Source organism: Sminthopsis crassicaudata, chromosome 4, assembly GCF_048593235.1.
Source record: "Sminthopsis crassicaudata isolate SCR6 chromosome 4, ASM4859323v1, whole genome shotgun sequence".
NCBI classification, from domain to species: Eukaryota; Metazoa; Chordata; class Mammalia; order Dasyuromorphia; family Dasyuridae; genus Sminthopsis; species Sminthopsis crassicaudata.
The window spans coordinates 478,038,604-478,059,428 of record NC_133620.1 but is presented as its reverse complement, the minus strand read 5'-3'; the positions used below and the strand labels follow the sequence as shown (position 1 = coordinate 478,059,428).

Here is a 20,825-nt window from a genome sequence, read left to right as displayed (position 1 = left end):
GGAGGGAGCCCCAGGACAGAGTTCTCATCCTCATTCTCATTCTCATTCTCATCCCAAGCACCTACTATGTGCAGGCAGGAAACAACAGTTTCATGTGATATTAGGGAGGAAAGAACAGGAGAAGCTGGGAAATAGCCTCAGAGCTGAGCATGTGAGGTGAAGGTGAGCTGGGAGGGCACCCATCCAATCCCAACAGATTTCTTGTCGTGCCTAAAAAGGCATTATTGACACCAATAGATAATTGAGATATGTTCCCATCTGGTCAATCCAGAGGGGCTCAACAGTCTGGGGGCTGATTTTGACCCCCCCCTCAACGTTTGTCTTTTGTAATCTCTATAAAAGAGGACTCACTGTAGAGCAGAAATGGCCAACAGTGAAGGCTCCCAGCTGTCAAGGGGATAAAGAGGAAAGGAACATTTGGAAACCTTGAAGAAGTCCAGAAGAATCACAGGCTGGGTCCTGAGAGAATTGGCAGGCATTACCAAGCTCCCATCAGTGTTGTCTGATACCTCGGCATTGAATAAGGAAAGATACTATCATTGTCTTCAAGGAAGGGAAAAGAACTATGGGCCAATGAGCTTGATTTTAATTTTTAGGAATATTTCAGAGTTGATTGTAACCGAGATGATTACCAAGAGCCAGCACAGCCTCCACACTGGATCCTGTTTGGGAGAGACTTCTAAACTAGTCCAGATGCTGAGGAGATAGAATTTACAAAGTTGTCATTGTTGTTGTTTTAGTAAAGTTTATTCCTGTAGAAAAGGTGGTGCTTTCTGGACTACACAATAGCACAATTTTATGGAGTTGCAGCAGCTTTGGTGATTGGACTCAAGGAGTAATCGTGAAAGGTTGGAAGTCAATGCAGAAGATCTCAAGCCAATGTTTGATCCATTTGTACTGGGAGCTGTACTATGCAAATATTTATCAGTGACTTGGACAAAGGCGTAGGAAGCATGTGTGATAGGTCAAAGAGTCCTGACAGCCTAGAACACTGGGCTGCACCTTATAAGTTGGAATCCAATTGGGACACATTTTTCTTAACATTTTTCTTAAAATTTTTTTTTGTTTGTTTGTTTCAAATTGTGTTCCTCCTACCTCTCCTACATTCCTGATATAGTTTATATATGTGCTGCTATGGAAAACATTTCCATCCTACTCATTTTGTATAAGCAACTCAAAGAAAGAAAGAAAAGAAACAAAGTGAAAAATAGACCGCTTCAGTTTGTATTCAGATAGTGTCCGTTCTTTCTCTGGAGGAGGACAGCATGTTTCACACTGAGTCCTTTGGGATTGTCCTGAACCATTGTATGACTGGGAAGAGCCAAGTCATTCACAGGAGATCATAGTTACAATGTTGCTAGTTCTGCAGACAAACCTCCTTTCACTTTACTATGTATCTATCAGTTTCTGCAGAAACTTCCTTTTACTTTACTATGTATCAGTTTCTACAGATAAATTTCTCCTTTCGCTTTATTATGTATCAGTTTCTGCAAACTTCTCCTTTCATTTTCCGATGTATCAGTTTATGTCAAACCTTCCAACTTTTCCTGAACTCATTCTGCTTGTCATTTCTTATACTATACTGAAGCTTGAAGAATAATACAGGCTGAAGCAGTCTATTTTTTACTTGGTTCTTTTGTTTCTCTGAGTTGCTTATACAAAATGATTAGGATGGAAATGTTTTCCATACTTGCACATATGTAACCTATATCTGATTGCTTAGCGTCTCAGGAAGGGAGGAAGGGACAGAATTTGAAACAAAACAAAAAAAAAACTTTAAATAAATAAAAATGTTAAGAAGCTTGTGGGGGTTTGTCACAGACAAGAGCAAAAGAGGGAGAAATAGAGGCTTTCACAGGCAAGAGATGCAGTCAAGGTAAGAAGAGGGAGCATGGGACCAATGACATGTATTTTCTCCTTTTGAGTATATGGAGGCCATCAGGGTTAAGGATCACACAGTTAGTGAGTGTCTTGACTGCAAGGTTGATTCTCTATCCACTGAACAACTTAGCGGCCCCTATTTTTCCCCAAAAATGTGAGGTGAGATATTCCACTGTGAAAGTGTGGGCCAAGGTCACAAGAGTGGAAAGAGCCAATCTGAATCTGACATCTTATTCTGGGGGACATTGAGACTTCCTAGGGCAGAGGTGCTGGTACAGGAGAGAGAGCCCAGCTTCTGGAGTCAGAGGATCTTGGATTGAGTAGCATGAGTGTCGGATGAGTGCGGGATGAGTGTCCCTGGTCGAGTGTCTAAGACCCCCTGACCTTCAGTTTCCTCCCTGCTGTCCTCCGACCTAGAATGGGGCTTAAGGCTACCCCTCTACCTAGAGAACAATTTAGTTATAGCAGAGGAAGGTCAGTCTGTTTGGGGAAGGAAATAAGCATTTATTAAGCACTTCTAAATTGTGTGTCAGGCACTCTGATACTATATGATCTTATTTGTTCTTTTCAACACCTCTCCATTTTAACACTTAAAGAAACTGAGCAGACAGAGATAAAGTGACAGAGGCTGCTCAGAGGTCACATTGCCCAAAGTGAGCACTTAATAGGTAATGACGGATTTGTATTGAATTGACTCCAACACTGGAGACCAGGGCAGGACCCCCAGGGGTTATCTGTTAAGGTGAGTTCCTGTGTCCAAGTGAGGGGCAAACTGCATGGCCATAAGGCTTGCACTTGAGGATGGCCTCCCAGCTCCGGATGGGTTTCAGAACGTCTCTGAGCCCTCTAGAGTCAATCACCTCCAGCCACCATGAGTCCAAATCAAAAGAGTCCCACTACGGGCAACCTGAACCTTCTTGAGGCTTCCAGAAATGGGGAGAGAAAGCAGGCCCCTCCATTTTAGGTGCGTTTTGATTTCTTCTCCAGTCAGGCCCCACCATGAGGAAACATCCTCCATCTATGCAGATCACTACCTGCTTCAGGGTCCGGGGTCCCCCAGCCATCAGGAAGAACCTGAACCTGGGGCTTCTTACCCTGGAAAGGCCAGAGGCCTCCTTCCCATTGGAACCTGATTCCGCCTGGCCTCTCTGATCTGTTTCCCTGTCCCCCCAACCCAGCGCTTTGGAGATTCCCAGCAGAGTGAGCAGTGGAGATGCCGGCTCTCTGGGGGGGAGCAGAGGCCGTGCCGAGCTCGGGGCGCCGGGATGGATCCCTCCCGACTGAAGAAGACCAGCTCTGAGGAGGAGGAGGGAGACGAGGAGGAGGACGGCCACATCATCCCCCGCAAGAAGACCTCGAAACTCGAAATGGTCCCGAATCTCAGGAGAAGCAACAGCGGCCGTTCCAAAAACAAGAGGCGCCAGTATGCTTTCAGCAGCAATGAGAAGGTGCGCCCCACCCACTCCCTCCCCTTCCTCCCCTCCCTCCTTTCTTTCCTCCCTCTTCTCTCCCCCTCCCCTCCCTTCTTTATTTCCTCCTTTTCTCCTCCTGCCCTCCCGTCTCTCCTTTCTTTCCTCCCTCCTCTTCTTCTCCCTCTCCTCCCTCTCCTTTCTTTCTTCCCTTTTCTCTCCTTCTCTCCTCTCCTCTTCCTCCTTTCTCTCTCTTCCTTCCCCTCCTTTTCTCTTTTCTCCTCTTCCCTCTCCCCTCCCTCCTTTTTTTCCTCCCTCTTCTTTCCTCTTCCCTCTCCCTTTCCTCCTTTGTTTCCTCCCTCCTCTCCTCCCTCTCCTCTCCCTCCTTTCTTTCTTCCCTCTTCTCTCCCCCTCCCCCAGCCATCTCCCTGGGTCTCTCCCCTCACTCGAGGCCTCAGTTTGCCATCCTTCAGCTCCTCCATTTATGGCTTCATTCGCTGACTGGTGATTTCACGGTACCTCACAGCCTGGCCCGGCCCAGCGTGGCCGCTGGCCGGTGGGACAGCGAGCAGCCTTTGGCCGGAGCGCTCCCTGATGGTGAGAGTGCCCTGACTGAGGCGGAGACGAGGCTGTAGGGAAGGCCTGCGCTCGGGAGGTGGCTGCAGGGAGGGAGGGACTCAGAACAGCACTGAAACGTGACCTCTGAGGCTCAGTGGCCACATCTGGCAAAGCATCTGCTTTCCCTTCTGCCTCCCAGGAGTCACTTGACAGGCCTGAGGGCCTGGGGGAGAGGCAGCCCCAGGATTTTTTCTTTGAAGGGGAGCTGCCTTTGGGAGCTTGTGGGCAGAACGGGCTCAGCGGTGCCCAGGAGGAGGAGTCCCCAGGCAGCATCCCAGGTTGGGTGTGACAGAGAGGTTTCTGGGATCTCCAAGGGACCGCCTGCTTTCCTTCCTCGCAGGAGAACCTCAGCTCCTGGATCCCAGAGAACATCAAGAAGAAGGAATGTGTGTATTTTGTGGAGAGTTCTAAGACTTCGGACTCGGGGTAGGAAACATGCTGGGGATGGGGCTCTCTTCCCTGTGTCCCTTGTGCATTCTGTCTTGAGAAGGCCAGGCAGAGCAGTGCCCCTAGGTCTGCTCGGGCCTCCTGCCCTTGCTATGTCCAGCCGGCCCCTGGCATTTCCACTCACCCTCTATCAGGTCTACATTTTAGAGGTTTGGATTCTGGGACTTCCCCACTCCTGGGTCAACCATGGGGCAGAGTCTAGGCAAGTTTCTGGGTGCTTTCAACACTCTGTGACAGGGAGAGTACATTTAATTAAGCGGAATGTAAAGTCCTTCTTAGTGGCTCAGAAAGTCAAAGCTGAAAAGGAGCCTTTTGGATGCAAGAGACTAAAAGACTTTTGAAGGGCCTACAAGAGGGACTCAGCCTGAGGAATGTCAGCAGGCCCTCTCCACTGCCACCCTCCCTGCCTCACTTTGGTGATCCCAGTAAAGATCAGGCAGGATCTCCCATTTGAGGAACACTTGGAGTCTGAGCCTGGGGGTGAGATTTACACTTATTCTTGTAGGATCAGTCTGGTTTCCAGAGAAAGGTACCCAGTGATGGTTCTGTGATGGGCTAAATGAAAAGGTTAAATTCAAGAGACAAATGTAAAGATCCCCACTGAGATCCAAACAACCAAGGGAACAAACATACCATAGAGATCTGGGTTAACCTGGTTCATGTAAAAAGGGCGGGCAGTTTCAGTTAAGGATTAATTAGAATGGGTTGAGCTTAGAAGGACCCACCTTCTACTTAAATGACTAGGTCTGTTACTATTCCCTCCTCCATAAAGCTTCTCCACTGCCCTATTCCTGCTAAAAGAGCTATCACTTATTTGTGAGCAGCCTTACTCACGGTCCCTTCTGCTCCCCCTCCTCGGGGCTTTGAGAGCAGGCACTGTCTGAGCCCCTCTCTCTGGACACAGTCGGCATCTTGTGGGTGCTCATGGCTGGGCCGTGGCTGACGGGAGGTGTGTCCTTCCAGGAAAGTGGTGTGTGAGTGTGGTTACACACGGGAGCAGCACCTGGAGGAGGCCACCAAGCCCCAAGTATTCCAGGGGAAAGAATGGGACCCGAAGAAGCACGTCCAGGAGATGCCGACCGATGCTTTTGGGGACATTGTCTTCACAGGCTTGGGACAGAAGGTGGGAAAGGTTGGTTCTCCGTGACTTTGTTGTTCTTGGGGGATTCCCATTTCACAGATTCTGTCATGGTGATGTCTGGATTCTCCTGTCTGGTAAGCGAGGCCATTGAAACCCAAAGGGAAGGGGAAGGGAATGCACATTTATTAAACACCTACTGTGTGCTAGGTACTGGGTTAAGCACTTCACAATGATTATCACATTGGATTCCCCACAACAATCCTGATAAGCAGATGCTGTTATTAGCCCCATTTTATAGAAAAGGAAACAGGAAGAAGTTAAAATGACTTGTTCAGGTCACATAGCTGGCAAGTGTTTGAAGCAGAATTCAGGTCTTCCTGATTCCGGAGCATACTGTCCACCAGCAATGCATCTGCACTGCTCCCAGAGTGCCCACCTCTCCATGCCAGGGCGTCAGCTCCCTTTTCCCCAGCCCCCATGGGGAATTTGCTTTGGGTGTCTTCATGGTGGCTGAACAGCTCTTTTTCTGGTACTGGGAGTTCAGATTAGCCCATTCTGATTGAAGACATGTCCTGGGCTAGACCCAGTGCTGGGCATTGTAATGGGCATTAGGAGACTATTTTGTTTTATATCCTAGAGCCTTGCTTACAGTAGGCGATTAATAACTATTTCACTAGTTCAACTATTATGTTGAACTGAAAATACTCAGTTTCTGCCCAAGACTTTTAGCCACGAGAGAAGGTGTAGCCTGGACTGTGGCCCAGACCCTCAGAGAGGGAGGGAGGGGGCTTCCGGAGTGACATCTTCCCCTTCTGTCAGACAGGAGTAGGGCTCCTTTGGGATTCCAGACCTTCATTCTTCACTTCTGATTTGAGGAAGGAAAGACTGTCTCATGGGCCGGCAGATTTCTCTAGCCTCCTCACAGCTGGAAAGGACAATGATCCAAGAGCAAGCATTTATTAAGCACTGCTGTGAGCTAGGCAGATACACAGACAGAAGGGAAATAGTCCCTTGCCCTCAAAAAATTTGCAATCTAGCCAGAGAAAACAGTATGGGTATATACAAATCCAATCCCAGATACGTTTTTGGGAGAGTGGAAAAAGGTCACTAGCAGCTACAGGGGCTGGGAAAACCCTCACCAGAGAAGGTGGCCCTTGATCAAATCTCAAGGTTCGGATAAGTGAGCAGGAGCGACACTCCAGGTAGGCGCAACAACCAGTGTAAAAGCGCAGAGACAGGAAATGGAGGTTATGGGTGAGAAATGTCTGATAAGCCAAGTAGGCTAATTATAAAGCTCTTGGAGGGAAGTGAAAAAGGGGGGGGGGGGCTTGAATGCCAAGCACTGACATTTTTATCTGTCCTGGAAGCAATAGGGAACCACTGGAACTTCTTGGGAGAAATCCCAGAATTCCTAGAAGGGAAGAAGTCAGCTCCTGTGGGTCTCTGCACCATCCCTTGTGACCACAGATGCTTGCAGACTCTGCCGGGCTTTACTTAGTGCATTCTTGGTTCTCTGTGTTCTGCCCCTCCTGCAGTATGTTCGCGTGTCTCAGGATACGCCCCCTGGGGTGATCTACCACCTCATGACCCAGCACTGGGGGCTCGACGTTCCCAACCTCCTGATCTCCGTCACCGGGGGAGCAAAAAACTTCAACATGAAAGTCCGACTAAAGAGTATCTTCAGGAGGGGCTTGGTCAAGGTGGCACAGACAACAGGTAGGAAGGTTGGTGGGCATGAGGCAGACTGGGACCTTGCTCCCACCCAATTCCTGTGCGTCACCCTCATCCATCTGCCTCCTCAGCCCATTCATGCGCCCACTCATCCACCTGTACAGCCATTTACCAACAATCTGCCTGTCCATCCATTCCCCTACCCTCCCCAGCCAGCCATTCCTGCACCCATGCACCCACGCATGGATTCACCTACACGTCCACCCATGTATCCACCCATCCAGGTGCCCATGCAGCCCTCTCCCCAGCAGAGTGCTCCCTGAGCCATCCCCTATACCTTAGGAGCTGAGCAGTCGGGCACTGTGGTGATCCAACCTTTTATTAGTGGTGAGCTGACATCGAGCCCAGTCTGACCAGGTGGGGTGTTCCCAGAGTGCCAGGAACGAGCATTTTCTGGGCCCAGTTTATGAGTACAATCAGATCACTAGGCCAGGTGGTACCACAGGGCCAGAGTCACAACGAACACAACGTGGAAGTCACAAAGTTTGAGTTTGAATTCTGCCCCGGATATTTACAGACCGTGTGGTCCTGACAAGTCATTTGACTTCTCTGGGCCTCCATTTTGGATCTGGTGGTCTCAGAGCCCCTCCTGGTGCCAGATACCTGGTCCTAGGAGACGCGGGGAGAGGTGGCCATATTGTTTGGCTATCCTTGGAAAGTTAACCTGAAGCTGCAAAGTCCAGGCAGAGTTAAAAACGGAGGGTTTGGGGTGAAGGTGGCTATTTTTTCCTCTTGGAATGAAGGGAATTGTGGGACTCGAAGGAAGTCTGGGAGGTCAGTGGTTAGAACAGAGGAGGGAAAGCATCTCAGGGACTGAGGACACCTAGAGAGAATACCTAGAGCTGAGGATGGAAGGTCTTGGTTGTGGGACAGCCAGGGAGGCCAGGGCACTGGGGACTAAGGTGTAGAAGCCTGGAAAGGGAGGAGGGCAGGTCATGAGGGGCATTCTGTGTTTACTCCTGGAGGCACTGGGGAGCCATGGCAGCTTACTGAGTACAGTGACAGGCCTGACTCTGTCCACATTTTAAGACATTTCCTTTAGCATCTCAGTGGAGGATGGACTGGAATAGGGAAAGCCTTGAAGTGGGCAGACTCCCAGCAGCTAGGGCCACGTCCAGGGATGAGGAGATGAGGTCTGCCCCAGGTGGGGCATGGGACAAGGGGGTCAGAGGTCAGGGAGAGCCTGGGTTTTCATTTATAATGTTGCCTGGAATTTCCAATGAGATGTGGTGAATGCTGTGGGTTCAGTGTTCTTCCTGGGGGCCGAGGTAGGTCCCTGAGGGTGCTTTGAGATCCCTGCCCATCTGTGCCCTTTCTCCCTAGGGGCCTGGATCATAACTGGGGGCTCCCATGCTGGAGTGATGAAGCAGGTGGGGGAGGCTGTGCGAGACTTCAGTCTGAGTAGCAGCTACAAGGAAGGGGAAGTCATCACCATTGGGATCGCCACCTGGGGGACCGTGCACAACCGCGAGAGTCTGATCTATCCCACGGTGAGTTAAGCCGGCTGCCGGGGACCAGAGTGTCTGATTTCTGGTGTACCTGTGGGAGGGAGGGGGAGAGGCAGAGAGAAGAGGAAGGCAAGGAGACAGAGAGAAGGGGAGAGGAGAAAGAGAGGTGAGAAAGGGGAGAGAGAAGAGAAAGGAGAGAAGGGAGAGAAGAGGAGAGGGGGAGAGGAGAGAAAGGAGAAAAGGGGAAAAAGGAGAGGAGAGAGAAGGGAGAAGGGAGAGGAAAGGAGGAAAGAGGAGAAAGGAGAGAAGGGAGAGGAAAAGAGTGGGAGAGAGGTGACAAAGGAGGGGGGGAGAGGCGAGAAAGGAGAGAAGGGAGAGGAGAGAGGGATGAGGAGACAAAGGAGAGAAGAGGGAGAGGAGAGAAAGGAGAGAAAGATGGAGAGGAGGAAAAGGAGAGAAACATTTCAAGGGAGCAGTGAAGCAATAATTATAATTATTGTGCTAATGCTTACTAATTACTAATAATTATACTTAGCACAATAGCTGGCACAAAATATGGACTATATACATTATTAATATTATTATAAGTCAATAGTCAAGCAATCAGCAATCATTTAATAAGCACCTTCTGTGTACCAGCCACTGCTCTGGGTCCAGGGATGCACCAGAACCTGCCCTCGGGGAGCTTCTGTTCTCCCTAGGGAATAACACATACACATCTAAGAAAAGGCCCAAGTCCATACGAGGGCATTTGTCTTGAATGCTGAGGGGTCAGGAAAGACTGTGAATCACTTACCCAGGCCAGCCCTCAAACAGCGACATGGCGTCTGACTTCCGGGTTGGCGTGCTATCTGCTACGCTCCCTCGCTGCCAAACTTGGCAAGACCGTCTTCCTCTCTGGAAGCTATCTGGAGTAGGTGGCTTAGCCGAAAGGTCACAGGTCCCGGGCCCCCAGGTCCTCAACTGTTCTCTTGGCTCTCCCCAGGGAGGTTTCCCAGCTGAGTATATCTTGGACGAGGAGAGCCAGGGAAATCTTTCCTGCCTGGACAGCAATCACTCCCACTTCATCCTTGTGGATGATGGGACCCATGGCAGATACGGTGTGGAGATTCTGCTGAGGACCAAGCTCGAGAAATTCATCTCCGAGCAAACTAAAGAAAAAGGAGGTAACAGGTGCAGGGAGTAAAGGGGGCGGGCAGTGTCTGGAAGGAGGGAGAGAGAGTTGTGTGGATTTGTATTTGGGTAGCCTCCCAGTCTGTGAGAGGAGCCCCCACTGGTGAGTCACCCTAAAAAGGAAGCTTTGGAACTAGCAGCTATGAAAGGACAGGGGGAGCTCCTCTCAATGCATTTGTTTATCTTCGTAACCTGTGAGGAGAGCCCCCACCTAAAACCAGCAGCTATGAAAGGACAGGGGGAGCTCCTGTTGTCCATTTTTTGAAGTCAGCCGTGTTGCCTGAAACAGGCCCCAGACTGGGGAGACGTCATGATTAGAAATACATGTTTGTTTCTATGCTGGGCTTTCCTTTGACCTAACCTATTGTCCACAGGGGTGGCCATCAAGATTCCAATTGTTTGTGTGGTCCTGGAGGGAGGGCCTGGCACACTGGATGTAAGTATAGACCAGGGACCACAGGGGCCAGGGCATGGCTTCCTAAGGAAGGAAGAGAAAGAAGCGTTAGGGAAGAAGAAAACCACTCATAAACCAGATAGTTGGGAAAGTTTTATCAAAAGTGAGCTGGTTATTTTGTGAGCATTAGTGATTTTTGAGAGCAGAAGTGTGATAGAGTGGGGAAAGAGCTGGCCTTTTTGTTCTGACACACTGTGGGACTCTGGACAAGTCAGATAACTATGTAGCGTTCTAGACAACTCCCTGAGGGTTAGAAAGCTGTGGGGCAGAGGAGTTCCCTACCTCATTCCTTGTGGGTGATTCATGACTGGTAAAGTTTTCATCAAGGGAAGCTAGGTGGATAGAATACCAGTCCTGAAGTCAAAAGGGCCTGAGTTCAAATCCAGCCACAGACACTTGATACCTACTGTGTGACCCTGGACAAGTCCCTTAACCCTGATTGCCTTACCAAAAGAAAAGCTCCCACTAGGGAGGCCTGGTCTGCCCAGCCTACCCCAGGCTTCTCCGGAGTCCCTCCAGGCACTTCAGAGGCCCATCACCCTCTCCTCTGTGCTGCAGACCATCTTCAACGCCATGACCAACGGAACCCCCTGTGTGATCGTGGAGGGCTCGGGCCGTGTGGCCGATGTCATCGCCCAGGTGGCAAACCTGCCCATCTCAGAGATCACCATCTCCCTGATCCAGAAGAAGCTGAGCTTGCTCTTCCACGAGACTTTTGAAACATTTACTGAGAGCAAGATTGTGGAGTGGACCAAGAAGGTGAGCCCGAGGTGGGAGTGAGAGCTATTTACGTGGAGCTCTTGCCCGTGACATGCTCACCAAGCTGAAGAGACTCACTTTTGAAAACAAGTTTAAAAATGAGCAAGAAAAGAAAGAAAGTGGTGTTGGGGTATTGGGCGGGTCTGTCAGTAGAGAAATCTCCAATCATGGAGGGGTGGAATCTGTAGGGGTGGAGGGGGCCCTGCAGCTGCTCTGGGGTCAACTTTGGGAGCCAAGGTGCAAGGTTAGCCCTAGGGCTCGCACTCAGAACCCAGGGCTGGGCTGCCCTTGAGCCCATTGCTGGGGGGTAAGGAGGAGATGGCCAGAGGCCTTCCCCTAAGCACAGGAAGTGGTGCACACATAGGCTCATCCCTGATTTGTTACAGATCCAAGACATCGTGCGGAAGAGACAGCTGCTGACCATTTACCGTGAGGGCAAAAATGGCCAGCAGGATGTGGACGTGGCCATCCTGCAGGCGCTGCTGAAGGGTGAGCATCCGGGCAGGGGCTCTGCAGGAGAGCCGAGCGGAGTCTGGTTTACGGGAGTAGAACGGAAAAGCTCGGAGGGCTCACGCAGGTATAGCAGGTGCTGGGAGAGCCACTGCAGACACAAAGACAAGAAGCAGGACTCTGCTGGCCCACAGGGGGCTTGTGTCCTGTCTAGTGGGGGAGAAAGTGCCGGCTACTGCTCGCACTCACCGGGCCATTTGCAGGAGCTCCCCCTCTCTGCTTAGGAGCAAAAGTAAAATGGGGAGGAAAGGGCAGGCAACCCCCCTGCAAATAAACCGTAAGGTATGCAGCTGAGCATGAAGGGAGTTCACACAGGGACAAATGCTGACCCTTGGGCTCTCCTGGGGCAGGTGAGGAAGCAGGGCCCCTGCACTTCAGAGGCCCTGAGCCTTGGCTGAAGTCTTCCCTTCTCTGCTTCCTTCCACCCCCAGCCTCTAGGAACCATGACCATGTGGGCCATGAGAACTGGGACCATCAGCTGAAGTTGGCCGTGGCCTGGAACCGGGTGGATATTGCTCGAAGTGAGATTTTCACTGATGAGCGCCAATGGAAGGTGGGTCCCTGGAGGCGTGGCGCTGAAGGGGCAGGGAAACAAGCTCTGGTTGGGGTGTCCTCGGTCCCCAGCTGACCATGGTCTGCCCTTATCCCAGCCCTCTGATCTGCACCCGATGATGGCTGCTGCTCTCATCACCAATAAGCCTGAGTTTGTGAAGCTCTTCCTGGAGAATGGGGTTCGCCTGAAGGAGTTTGTCACTTGGGACACACTAATTTACCTGTATGAGAACTTGGCCCCCTCCAGCCTGTTCCACAGCAAGTTGCAGAAGGTGCTGATGGAGGAGATGGAGCGCTCCGCCTACTCATCTCTACCCAAGATCCAGATGCACCACGTGTCCCAGGTGCTGCGCGAGCTGCTCGGAGACTTCACCCAACCGCTGTATCCCAAGCCCAAGCACAGCGAGAGGCCCCGGCTGTCCCTGGCAGTGCCACACATCAAGCTCAATGTACAGTACTGCCTTTTCTCACTCTGCTCACCCCACTGACTGCCATGTTCATTTCCCCATAGGGGTGTTTTCCTAGCTCTGCCCAAGGTACCATACTGTCCTTGCTAACATTTCCATGCTTGTGCCATGTAATGTTTTTATCAATGCCTTGGATGGCAAATAGTGAGGAATAGCTGATATATTGGATGACTGAGTCAGGATCAAAAAGATTTGATAGGCTGAAGCAATGGGCAAAATTGAATGAGATTAAATTCAATAGGAATAAATAGAAAATCTTGCCCTTGGGCACAGAAAAATAAATGGGAAGGCTTGTTTAGACCAGTGGTTCTGGAAAAGATCTGGGGATTGGAGTAGATACAGTACAAATTTGGGAAATCAATATAGATCATTGGGGATGGAGCAGCCGCCAAAAGTCTAAGGGCAGAAAAGACCATGAGAGCTGTCCCAGAAAGGAATGGGCTGTCTCAGGATGTGGCAAATTCCCCTTCCTTGGAGGTCTTCAAATAGATTGGAAAGATATCTGAAGGGTTTGTTACAATGGGGGCTAATTTTGGTCCATCAGTCAATCAATCATCGAGCATTTAGCAAGTTCCAACTCTCAGCAAGGCCCTGAGGGTAATCCATGGGATACAAGGATAATGAATGAATCAATCTCTGCCCATAAGGCATTTCTAGGTGAATGGGAACAAGAACTTGGATAAATCCTTTAGTGCACAGGTTAGGTTGATGGTTCCCAAGATCCCTTCCTATTATGATTTTCTATGGTTCTCAGAACCTGTTAGCCAAATGAAGAGATCAATTTGTAACTAATAGAAAGAAAATTCCCCTTGGCCAACCAATCTCTGCCATTTTTGCCCTGAATGTCTGAGGCTTCTATGTCCATTTGATCTAGACATGGCTACTCTTCTAAGAACAGAGAACTCTATAGTAGATTAAAATTAAAAGGGAACTATTCTCCAGACAAAAGGCTCATTCATTTTAACTTTTAAAATCCTGAAATCACAGACTTTCATAATCAGATGGTGCTTTAGTAGGTGTCCATCCCCCCAAAAACCTCCTTGAATATCTCTCTTATTACCAGTCACCCAGATACTGCCTGATCATTTGGAGTCCCCAAACTAGACCAGTTCAAAGGTCCTTCTCTTCCAGATTCTTTTCAGTTTTTCTGAGGGGCCTGATCCAAAGATGCTCAAGAAAGCCAAAAGCTCACTTCCTCATAGAACACTGTGACCCAGGAAACTTTCTAAGGGCAGAAGTCTTGTCCATTGTGAAGATCTGGCTTCAGACAATTGAAAATCAGTTTTAGAAGGATGTGGTTTCCAAGTGGAACTTGTCTTCCATATAATAGGGAATGACCTTAGGCAGCTCCTTCTCCCCACTTCTTTCCCACTTGGTTCCCTACTTTGTAAAGTTAAGGGTCCCTCCCAACTCTGACCCTCTGTGATTCTACAATCTCTGAAGCTGAATAAATAAATGCCACACTCTCTTGTGTTTAGCCTAGCTCAAACTGGCATTTCTCTCATCCATCTATCCATCCATCCATTCATCAACCATCCATCCTTCTATCCTTTCCTCCATCTTTCTATCCATCCCTCCCTCCCTCCATCCATCCCTCCGTCCATCAAATAATCATCTATATATTCATCCATCCATCCATCCATCCAATAATCCATCTATATATTTGTAATGTTCTGTTTCTCGAAAATACAGTCGTTCTCTGGGAGGAGATCTCTTGGGGAGCTTCTGGGGAGGCAGCCTTAGTTCTAGTTCCAGTACCAGTAATACCCAAAATGCATCCAGGAATTAAAGTCCAGATCCTATATTGTGTCCTTCAAAGTCTTGAATCTTTTCCTGTCAGAATGTCTCCAGCCAGCTTCAGTCTCTAGTTCCCTCTGAATCCAAGGCCTCCAGCCAGCATGAAGGTAGATGTGAATCTCCCAGAAGTCCGTGAGCAGGCTTTTCCTTTAGACTTGTGAATTCATTGAATCCTCTCTCTGAATCTCCTCCAGCTTCCCTGAAGTTCTTCTGGGAAGTCTTCTCCTTGACCCAATCCAGACTGACTTCCCCACTCAATGTTGGCTCCTTATATCCTCCTAGAGAATGGGCCCTACTCCATGGGAGCTTCTTACAGAACCAATGAGCAAACTCCTTTAATGGTGTAAACTCCTTTAAAGGTTTGAATTTCTTTAAAGGTGTGAACTCTAAGCTAAAGAATTGTTAAGTACCGGACTGCTGACTTAGCACCTAGTAATAACCCTAACATCTCCCCCTTTCTTTTGATTTAGAACAAAGCACAGTGTCTTATGATCTCCTCTAAAGAAGCATCTTTGTGTAGTCCCCATATAATTCTCTTGCAAGCCTCATTGGCATTTTCCATAGCCAGATGTCTGGTCATACTTCTGTAGCTGCATTCTCTCCAATAGTTCTAGTGACAGCAGTTTGCAAACGTCCCACAAAATCTGCAAAAGGTCTATTGGGACCTTGCTCTATTTTTGTGAAAGCTTACGCTCGATCTTTTTGTCTGGGGAGGGAACCCCAAGCTTGTATTGCAACCTTAGAAATTTGTCCATAGACTGTTAAGGGATAATAATTCTGTTCTTAATTCTCTCCATACTGACCTTCACCTGTTAGTTGGTCAAAAGTGAATTGTGTGTTAATTCCTGTTTCCCTATTGCATCTGACTTGAATCCTACATAATTCATAATACTCCAAAAGCCACAATAAGTTTTGTCCAGGTTCTAAACATGTCCTTGCTGTGGATTTCCAATCATTTGGGGTTAGGATTTCATAAGTCAAATTATCTTGTAACATCTTAACATAAGATGATGTAGCCCCATAAGTAGTGCAAACTTTTTTTCAAATCCTTAATTTTATCCAAATCAAAAGGAGTATATCTTCTTTTTTTTTGACCTAAAGAGTCAAGCTCTTCAATCACAGGATATGCATCTGTCCCTGTTCAGGCACTAAAATATGAAATCCAGGCTAGCTCCCTGAAGGACTCAGAATCAGCCAGAGTCAGGATAAGCAAAATCCTTGTCCCACGTTGGACACCAAAATGTAATGTTCTGTTTCTCTAAAATACAGTCGTTCTCTGGGAGGAGATCTCTTGGGGACATTCTGGGGAGGCAGCCTTAGTTTTAGTTCCAGTACCAGTAATCCCCAAAATGCAGCCAGGAGTTAAAGTCCAGATCCTATATTGTGCCCTTCAAAGTCTTGACTGTTGGCTCCTTATATCCTCCCAGAGAATGGACTTGTGGGTACTCCATGGGCTTGTGGGAAATCCTTACAGAACCAATGAGCAAACTCCTTTAAAGGTGTAAACTCCTTTAAAGGTTTGAACTCCTTTAAAGGTGTGAACTCTAAGCTAGAGAATTGTTAAGTACCAGACAACTGACTTAGCACCTAGTAATAATCCTAATATATATTCATCCATCCATTCATCCATCCATCCCTCTGTCCATCCAATAATCCATCTATCTATTCATCCAATTATCCATCCAACCATACCTCCTTCCATGGCAGCCTCTCCCATAACCTCAGTGATGCTTTGTCCTCCCAATTCCTTCATCTTCTCAGAACCAGTCACCTAGGGTGGAGTTCTAACTGTCATGTGCTCACCAGGTGCAAGGCGTGAGTCTCCGGTCTCTCTACAAGCGTTCTCCAGGTCGTGTTACTTTCACCATGGACCCTGTTCGAGACCTTCTTATTTGGGCCATTGTCCAGAACCGCAAAGAACTGGCAGAAATCATCTGGGCCCAGGTACTTAGCTAAGGCATTTCTTGCATGGAGTTTTTATGGGGGACTTCTGCAGGATCTGAGGCCCATAAATGCCTGGAATGCACAGAGGCAGATGGATGCGGTCCTGGGGAGCCCTGGGATGGGGGAAGGCATGGGGCCCATGCTGGTCAATATTGTAGGACTCACCCATATTGTAAGATTATCTGTGGATGGACCAGTAGTGTAGGTGGGAGTGGACCTGTGTTCAGGTGTCCAAATCTTCCCTTCTAATGGGCCAGTGCAGAAGAGGCCCAGACTCTCTGGAGGTGCAGAGATGGAGAGAAGGAAGCCTTGGCTCTCTTGTTGGAGGGCAAAAGAATAAAGGGGGGATGGGACTGACCTCTTTAGCCAGTGTTCACCTCCCACCTCAGCAAGTAGCCAGTGATTCTACTACCAATGGGAGGGAATGGAGTAGTACCCTCTCCCAGCCAGAGCAGCTCTGGTGCACATGTCAGGGAGTCCCAACTCCCATCAGGGGCTTTTATGGGCAGAGGAGCAGTAGGTCATTTGTTGGGCATCAGACTCACCACCGTGTCAGATTTCTCTCCATGGTCACGTCTTTAGGGTCTTGAAGGTACAAGAGGTTTGCCGTTTGTCAGACATTATCTGGTTTGCCTCTGCTGAGCAAATCCTGACCACTGTTCCCTGGTAAAAGTCAAGTTAGGGCAGGTCAGGAAGGGGATTTGGAGCCAGCCTGCCCTTAGCAGGAGTGTGGGCTGCCTGGGTGTGGAGCAGCAATGGCATTCAATCATTGCCAGTACCAGCAGTCACCCCTCGGCACCCATGTTTGTGCTTCTCAAGAATAGGCTACAGTGCTTGGAGCTAGTGCTTGGCATCTAGAGGGGTCTTCCCTGCAGAGGACTCACCCCCCCATGTGGTCCTCCCTGAAGAGAACTCACCTCCTAGTATGGTCCTCCCTGCAGAGGACCCCTCCCAACATAGATTCTTCCTGCAGAGGACTCCCTTCCAGTACAGTCCTCCCTGCAGAAGACTCACCCCTGGTGTAATCCTCCCTGCAGAGGACACCCTCAGTGAGATACTCCCTGCAGGGAACTCACTGCCCATGCAGTCTTCCCTGCAGAGGACTCATCCCTACCCTACCCCATGCAGTCCTCCCTGCAGTAGCCTCATGGGAGGGCTCAGGAAGAAGAGATGGGATGTACTCCAAAGAGACAGGCTCATGGCTGGCTTCATGGCACCTCCCCCCAATGTCTCTAGAGCCAGGACTGCATTGCAGCGGCCTTGGCCTGCAGTAAGATCCTGAAGGAGCTGTCCAAGGAGGAGGACGACACGGACAGCTCGGAAGAAATGCTCACCCTGGCTGAGGAGTACGAGCACAGAGCCATCGGTGAGTTTGGGGGAATCCCCGCCCGGCTCCCCGCTTGCCTTGAGGCCTGCGGCATAAGAGGTTGGCGTGCAGGGGGGCTGATGACATGTGTTCCCCATCCTGGACCTTTTAGGTGTGTTCACTGAGTGCTATCGGAAGGATGAGGAGAGAGCCCAGAAACTCCTTATCCGCGTGTCTGAGGCCTGGGGGAAGACCACCTGTCTGCAGCTGGCTCTGGAGGCCAAAGACATGAAGTTTGTGTCCCATGGGGGCATCCAGGTTAGCCTTCCTGGAGGAGGTGTGCATGTGTGTGCTTGTGCATGTGTGTATATGCTCATATAAGCATGTGTGCTCTTGTATGTGCTTGTGCATTAGTATATATGTATGCTTATGTATGTATATGTGTGTATGTGCATGTGTGTATATGTGTGTGCTTGTGCATATATGTATGTGTGTGCATAAGTGTGACATTCTGGGGGACAATTCTATTTCCTGCATGACCACGGACATCTCCCTGCACAGATGGAAGCCGAGGTGGGGTGTATTCTTGCTTAGTCCTAGCTCACATGTACAGAGGCGACTTTTTTAGGGCACAACAGTGGGGCAGATAGGCGGGTTCTTGCGGTGAGTTGAGAGAGCACAGCGGGTAAGGGCAGAAGCTGATACCTTAGCTCTGCATCTGGGGGCACCAGCTGGGCACACCACTCCATGCACTCCTCAGTCTTGGAGGCAACAGCAGCAGACCTCAGCTTGGTGGGGTGTGCACCAAGGCGGCTGCTGAGGGAGCGGGGAGCTAGCTTGCAGGAGTGCTTGGCTGGAGGCAGGATGGCAGAATAGCAGTGGTCATCTCAGCACCAGAGGGGGTGAGCAGGCAGGTTCTGGAGGGTTGGGCTCTCAGGGGTCAGGGAGGCAGGTGATGTGTTTTGTTGAGCAAGAGGGCTTGGACCACATGGGCTGAGGTCTTTTCTCCAGGCCTAGATCCTTCAGACCCTCTGACCCCATAGCATTAAAGTCCCTTCCTTGCAGAGCCCCCTGATGCTTTTCTTCCCCAAGGTTCCTCCAAGGATGGCATCTGTGATTGACACAACATCCAAACCAGTCCCAGGATAAGGGGGCCTCCCTGGGCTTCTCTCTAGGAGAGGGTGGGCTCAGCTGCCCGGCCTCAGGAGCTCCGGCCTTGTCCACTGGTCAGCCAAAAGCTGCCTGAATCCTGCACTGGGTCCTACTCTCCTAAGATTCTGCCCACCCCATTGCACCCCATCCCTGATCTGGTGCTCACAAACATGACTATATGAAATATCTCTTTTTCCTAGGGAAGGAGCTCTGTCAGCCTTAAAGCCCCATAACCATCAGCTTTAGCTCTTCCTCGGCTCCGTCTCCCTGGCCGTCCCCGCTTTCTGTGCGAGTGTGTGCATGTGTGCATCCTGGCCCCAGAGGGTCCTGGCCCGCTCTGCCCAGCGTGACCTTTCTCTCCCCAGGCCTTTCTGACCAAAGTCTGGTGGGGACAGCTGTGTGTGGACAATGGCCTCTGGAGGGTGATCCTGTGCATGTTGATGTTTCCGCTTCTCTACACGGGTATCATCTCCTTCAGGTACCAGCCCCGACTCTGACTCTGGGGGGCTTTTCCATTTTTTAAGGAGCCAGGACTTTAAAGAGAAGTCTGGTAATAGACACCTCAGGGGCTCCCGGCTGACCTTCGGCATCTCTCCCTCCAAACTTTGGGCTGGTTCTGCCTGTTTCCCTTGGGTTTGAACAGTGGGTTGGAAGGTCCTTCCTGGTCATCTGAGCCACAGAAGGAGCAGAAGGCAACCTGCGACTTGGGATTTAGAGGCTGGCTGGTCTGCCCACTGCATTTTTATTGACCTTTCTTACATTTCTGTTGTTGCAATGGTGTTTTCCAATCAGATAATGTGCTCACATTGAGGCTTTTTTTTCTTCAAAAAATGCATCTATTTTACTAATGATTGGGCTCAGGTTTGGAAGCTCTGTTATTTTGGAGACTTGAGCTCCTTTGCTTTTTGGAATATAATATTTCATTTCCTTCTTAAGTTTCTGGTAAGTGCAAAGCAGTCTTGTGCTGTTCTGATAGTCTTTTCTTTGTATTTGAAGGTTTTTCTCTTGGTCGCTTGCAGAAAGTATTGTCCCTGGAAATGTCAATGTTAACCATCATGCGTCCTGGAGTTCAAAATAGAACTTTTTCCTCCTTGAGGCTTCAACTAATTTCTTCCTGTATTCAGAAATCCTGGATAGTTTTATTATATTACTTCTTGCAATATGGTTTTAGTCTTTTTCTGTCATGTTCCAAGAGGACCATGGCTGTTAAGTTATCTCCATACATCCAGTCTTCACGGTCAGTGTATTTTGCTTGCACAGAGAGATCTTGTTTTCTTTTAATGTTACTGCTTTTTGCTTTTCTTTCAGATTGCTCTTTATTCCAATACATTTCACTCTCAATCAGTTGTTTTGTTTTGATTCTTTAGAGGTACTTGCCACAGTGGATTCAAGTTTTTCTATTCTCCTAATTATTTCGGTTGTGCAGACCATTTGTTCTTACCCAAGGTTCATTTCTTCTCTCAAGGTTAAGAGTTGAGTTGATTGTCTCAAGACACAAATGACCAGTGCTTTCTTGGGTTGTGTTTCATCAACGGTTAAATCACTTCCTATCTTACGATATTTATTTAGAGACATTTGCAACCTTTTCATTGACCTGATCTTCATTGTCCCTTCTGATTTTGGTATCTTCTATGTTGGTTAGAATACATGTGCTCTAGGGTTTTGACTGAGTTTTCTTCCTCTTCAAATCTTTGGTGGTTTTAGCCTTTTCCTCCTAAATTCTTCTCATAGTCCTTTATGATGGTGAGTTTATCTTCTGGGGCTGGATCTCAAAGCTGTTGTGACTCCCTCCCATGTTGGGGATTCCACTTTGCCCCAGCCTCGATCCCTGTCCCAAGAGACTTCCAGGGACCTCAACTGAATGTCCCTCCTCCTCCTTCGAGCTGGGGCAGCCTACATGGCAGCCCTCTATTTTAATCCCATTCTTTAGTTGTCTGGCTGGGTACGTAAGTGTCCATTGCATTTGAAGAGTCAAGGGAGGGTATCATTCAATGCACAGTTTCTGCTACTTTGGGATTCCCTAACTTAGGGGCTACCCCAGACAGAATATGGTCCTTCCCTCCCATATTTCTGCTTCTTCCAGCTGTAACTGGACA

At 49.1% G+C, this 20,825-nt stretch overlaps 1 protein-coding gene across 2 annotated transcripts in view; it reads left to right on the top strand.

The window, feature by feature from the left end:
• Nucleotides 1-20,825, top strand: part of TRPM2 (transient receptor potential cation channel subfamily M member 2) — a 45,831-nt gene that overhangs the window by 7,073 nt on the left and 17,933 nt on the right. The window contains exons 2-16 of one of the 2 annotated variants that reach the window (XM_074264557.1): nt 3,060-3,329; nt 4,249-4,334; nt 5,319-5,478; nt 6,972-7,152; nt 8,491-8,657; nt 9,601-9,781; nt 10,163-10,224; nt 10,801-11,001; nt 11,388-11,490; nt 11,943-12,064; nt 12,162-12,512; nt 16,134-16,271; nt 17,508-17,637; nt 17,750-17,895; nt 19,095-19,207. In XM_074264557.1, coding sequence (XP_074120658.1) covers nt 3,147-3,329; nt 4,249-4,334; nt 5,319-5,478; nt 6,972-7,152; nt 8,491-8,657; nt 9,601-9,781; nt 10,163-10,224; nt 10,801-11,001; nt 11,388-11,490; nt 11,943-12,064; nt 12,162-12,512; nt 16,134-16,271; nt 17,508-17,637; nt 17,750-17,895; nt 19,095-19,207 — 2,324 coding nt within the window. In that variant the 5' untranslated portion in view covers nt 3,060-3,146. Of the gene's footprint in view, nt 1-3,059; nt 3,330-4,248; nt 4,335-5,318; nt 5,488-6,971; nt 7,153-8,490; nt 8,658-9,600; nt 9,782-10,162; nt 10,225-10,800; nt 11,002-11,387; nt 11,491-11,942; nt 12,065-12,161; nt 12,513-16,133; nt 16,272-17,507; nt 17,638-17,749; nt 17,896-19,094; nt 19,208-20,825 lie in introns of those variants that run through there. The other variant, XM_074264556.1, reaches the window with a different exon arrangement.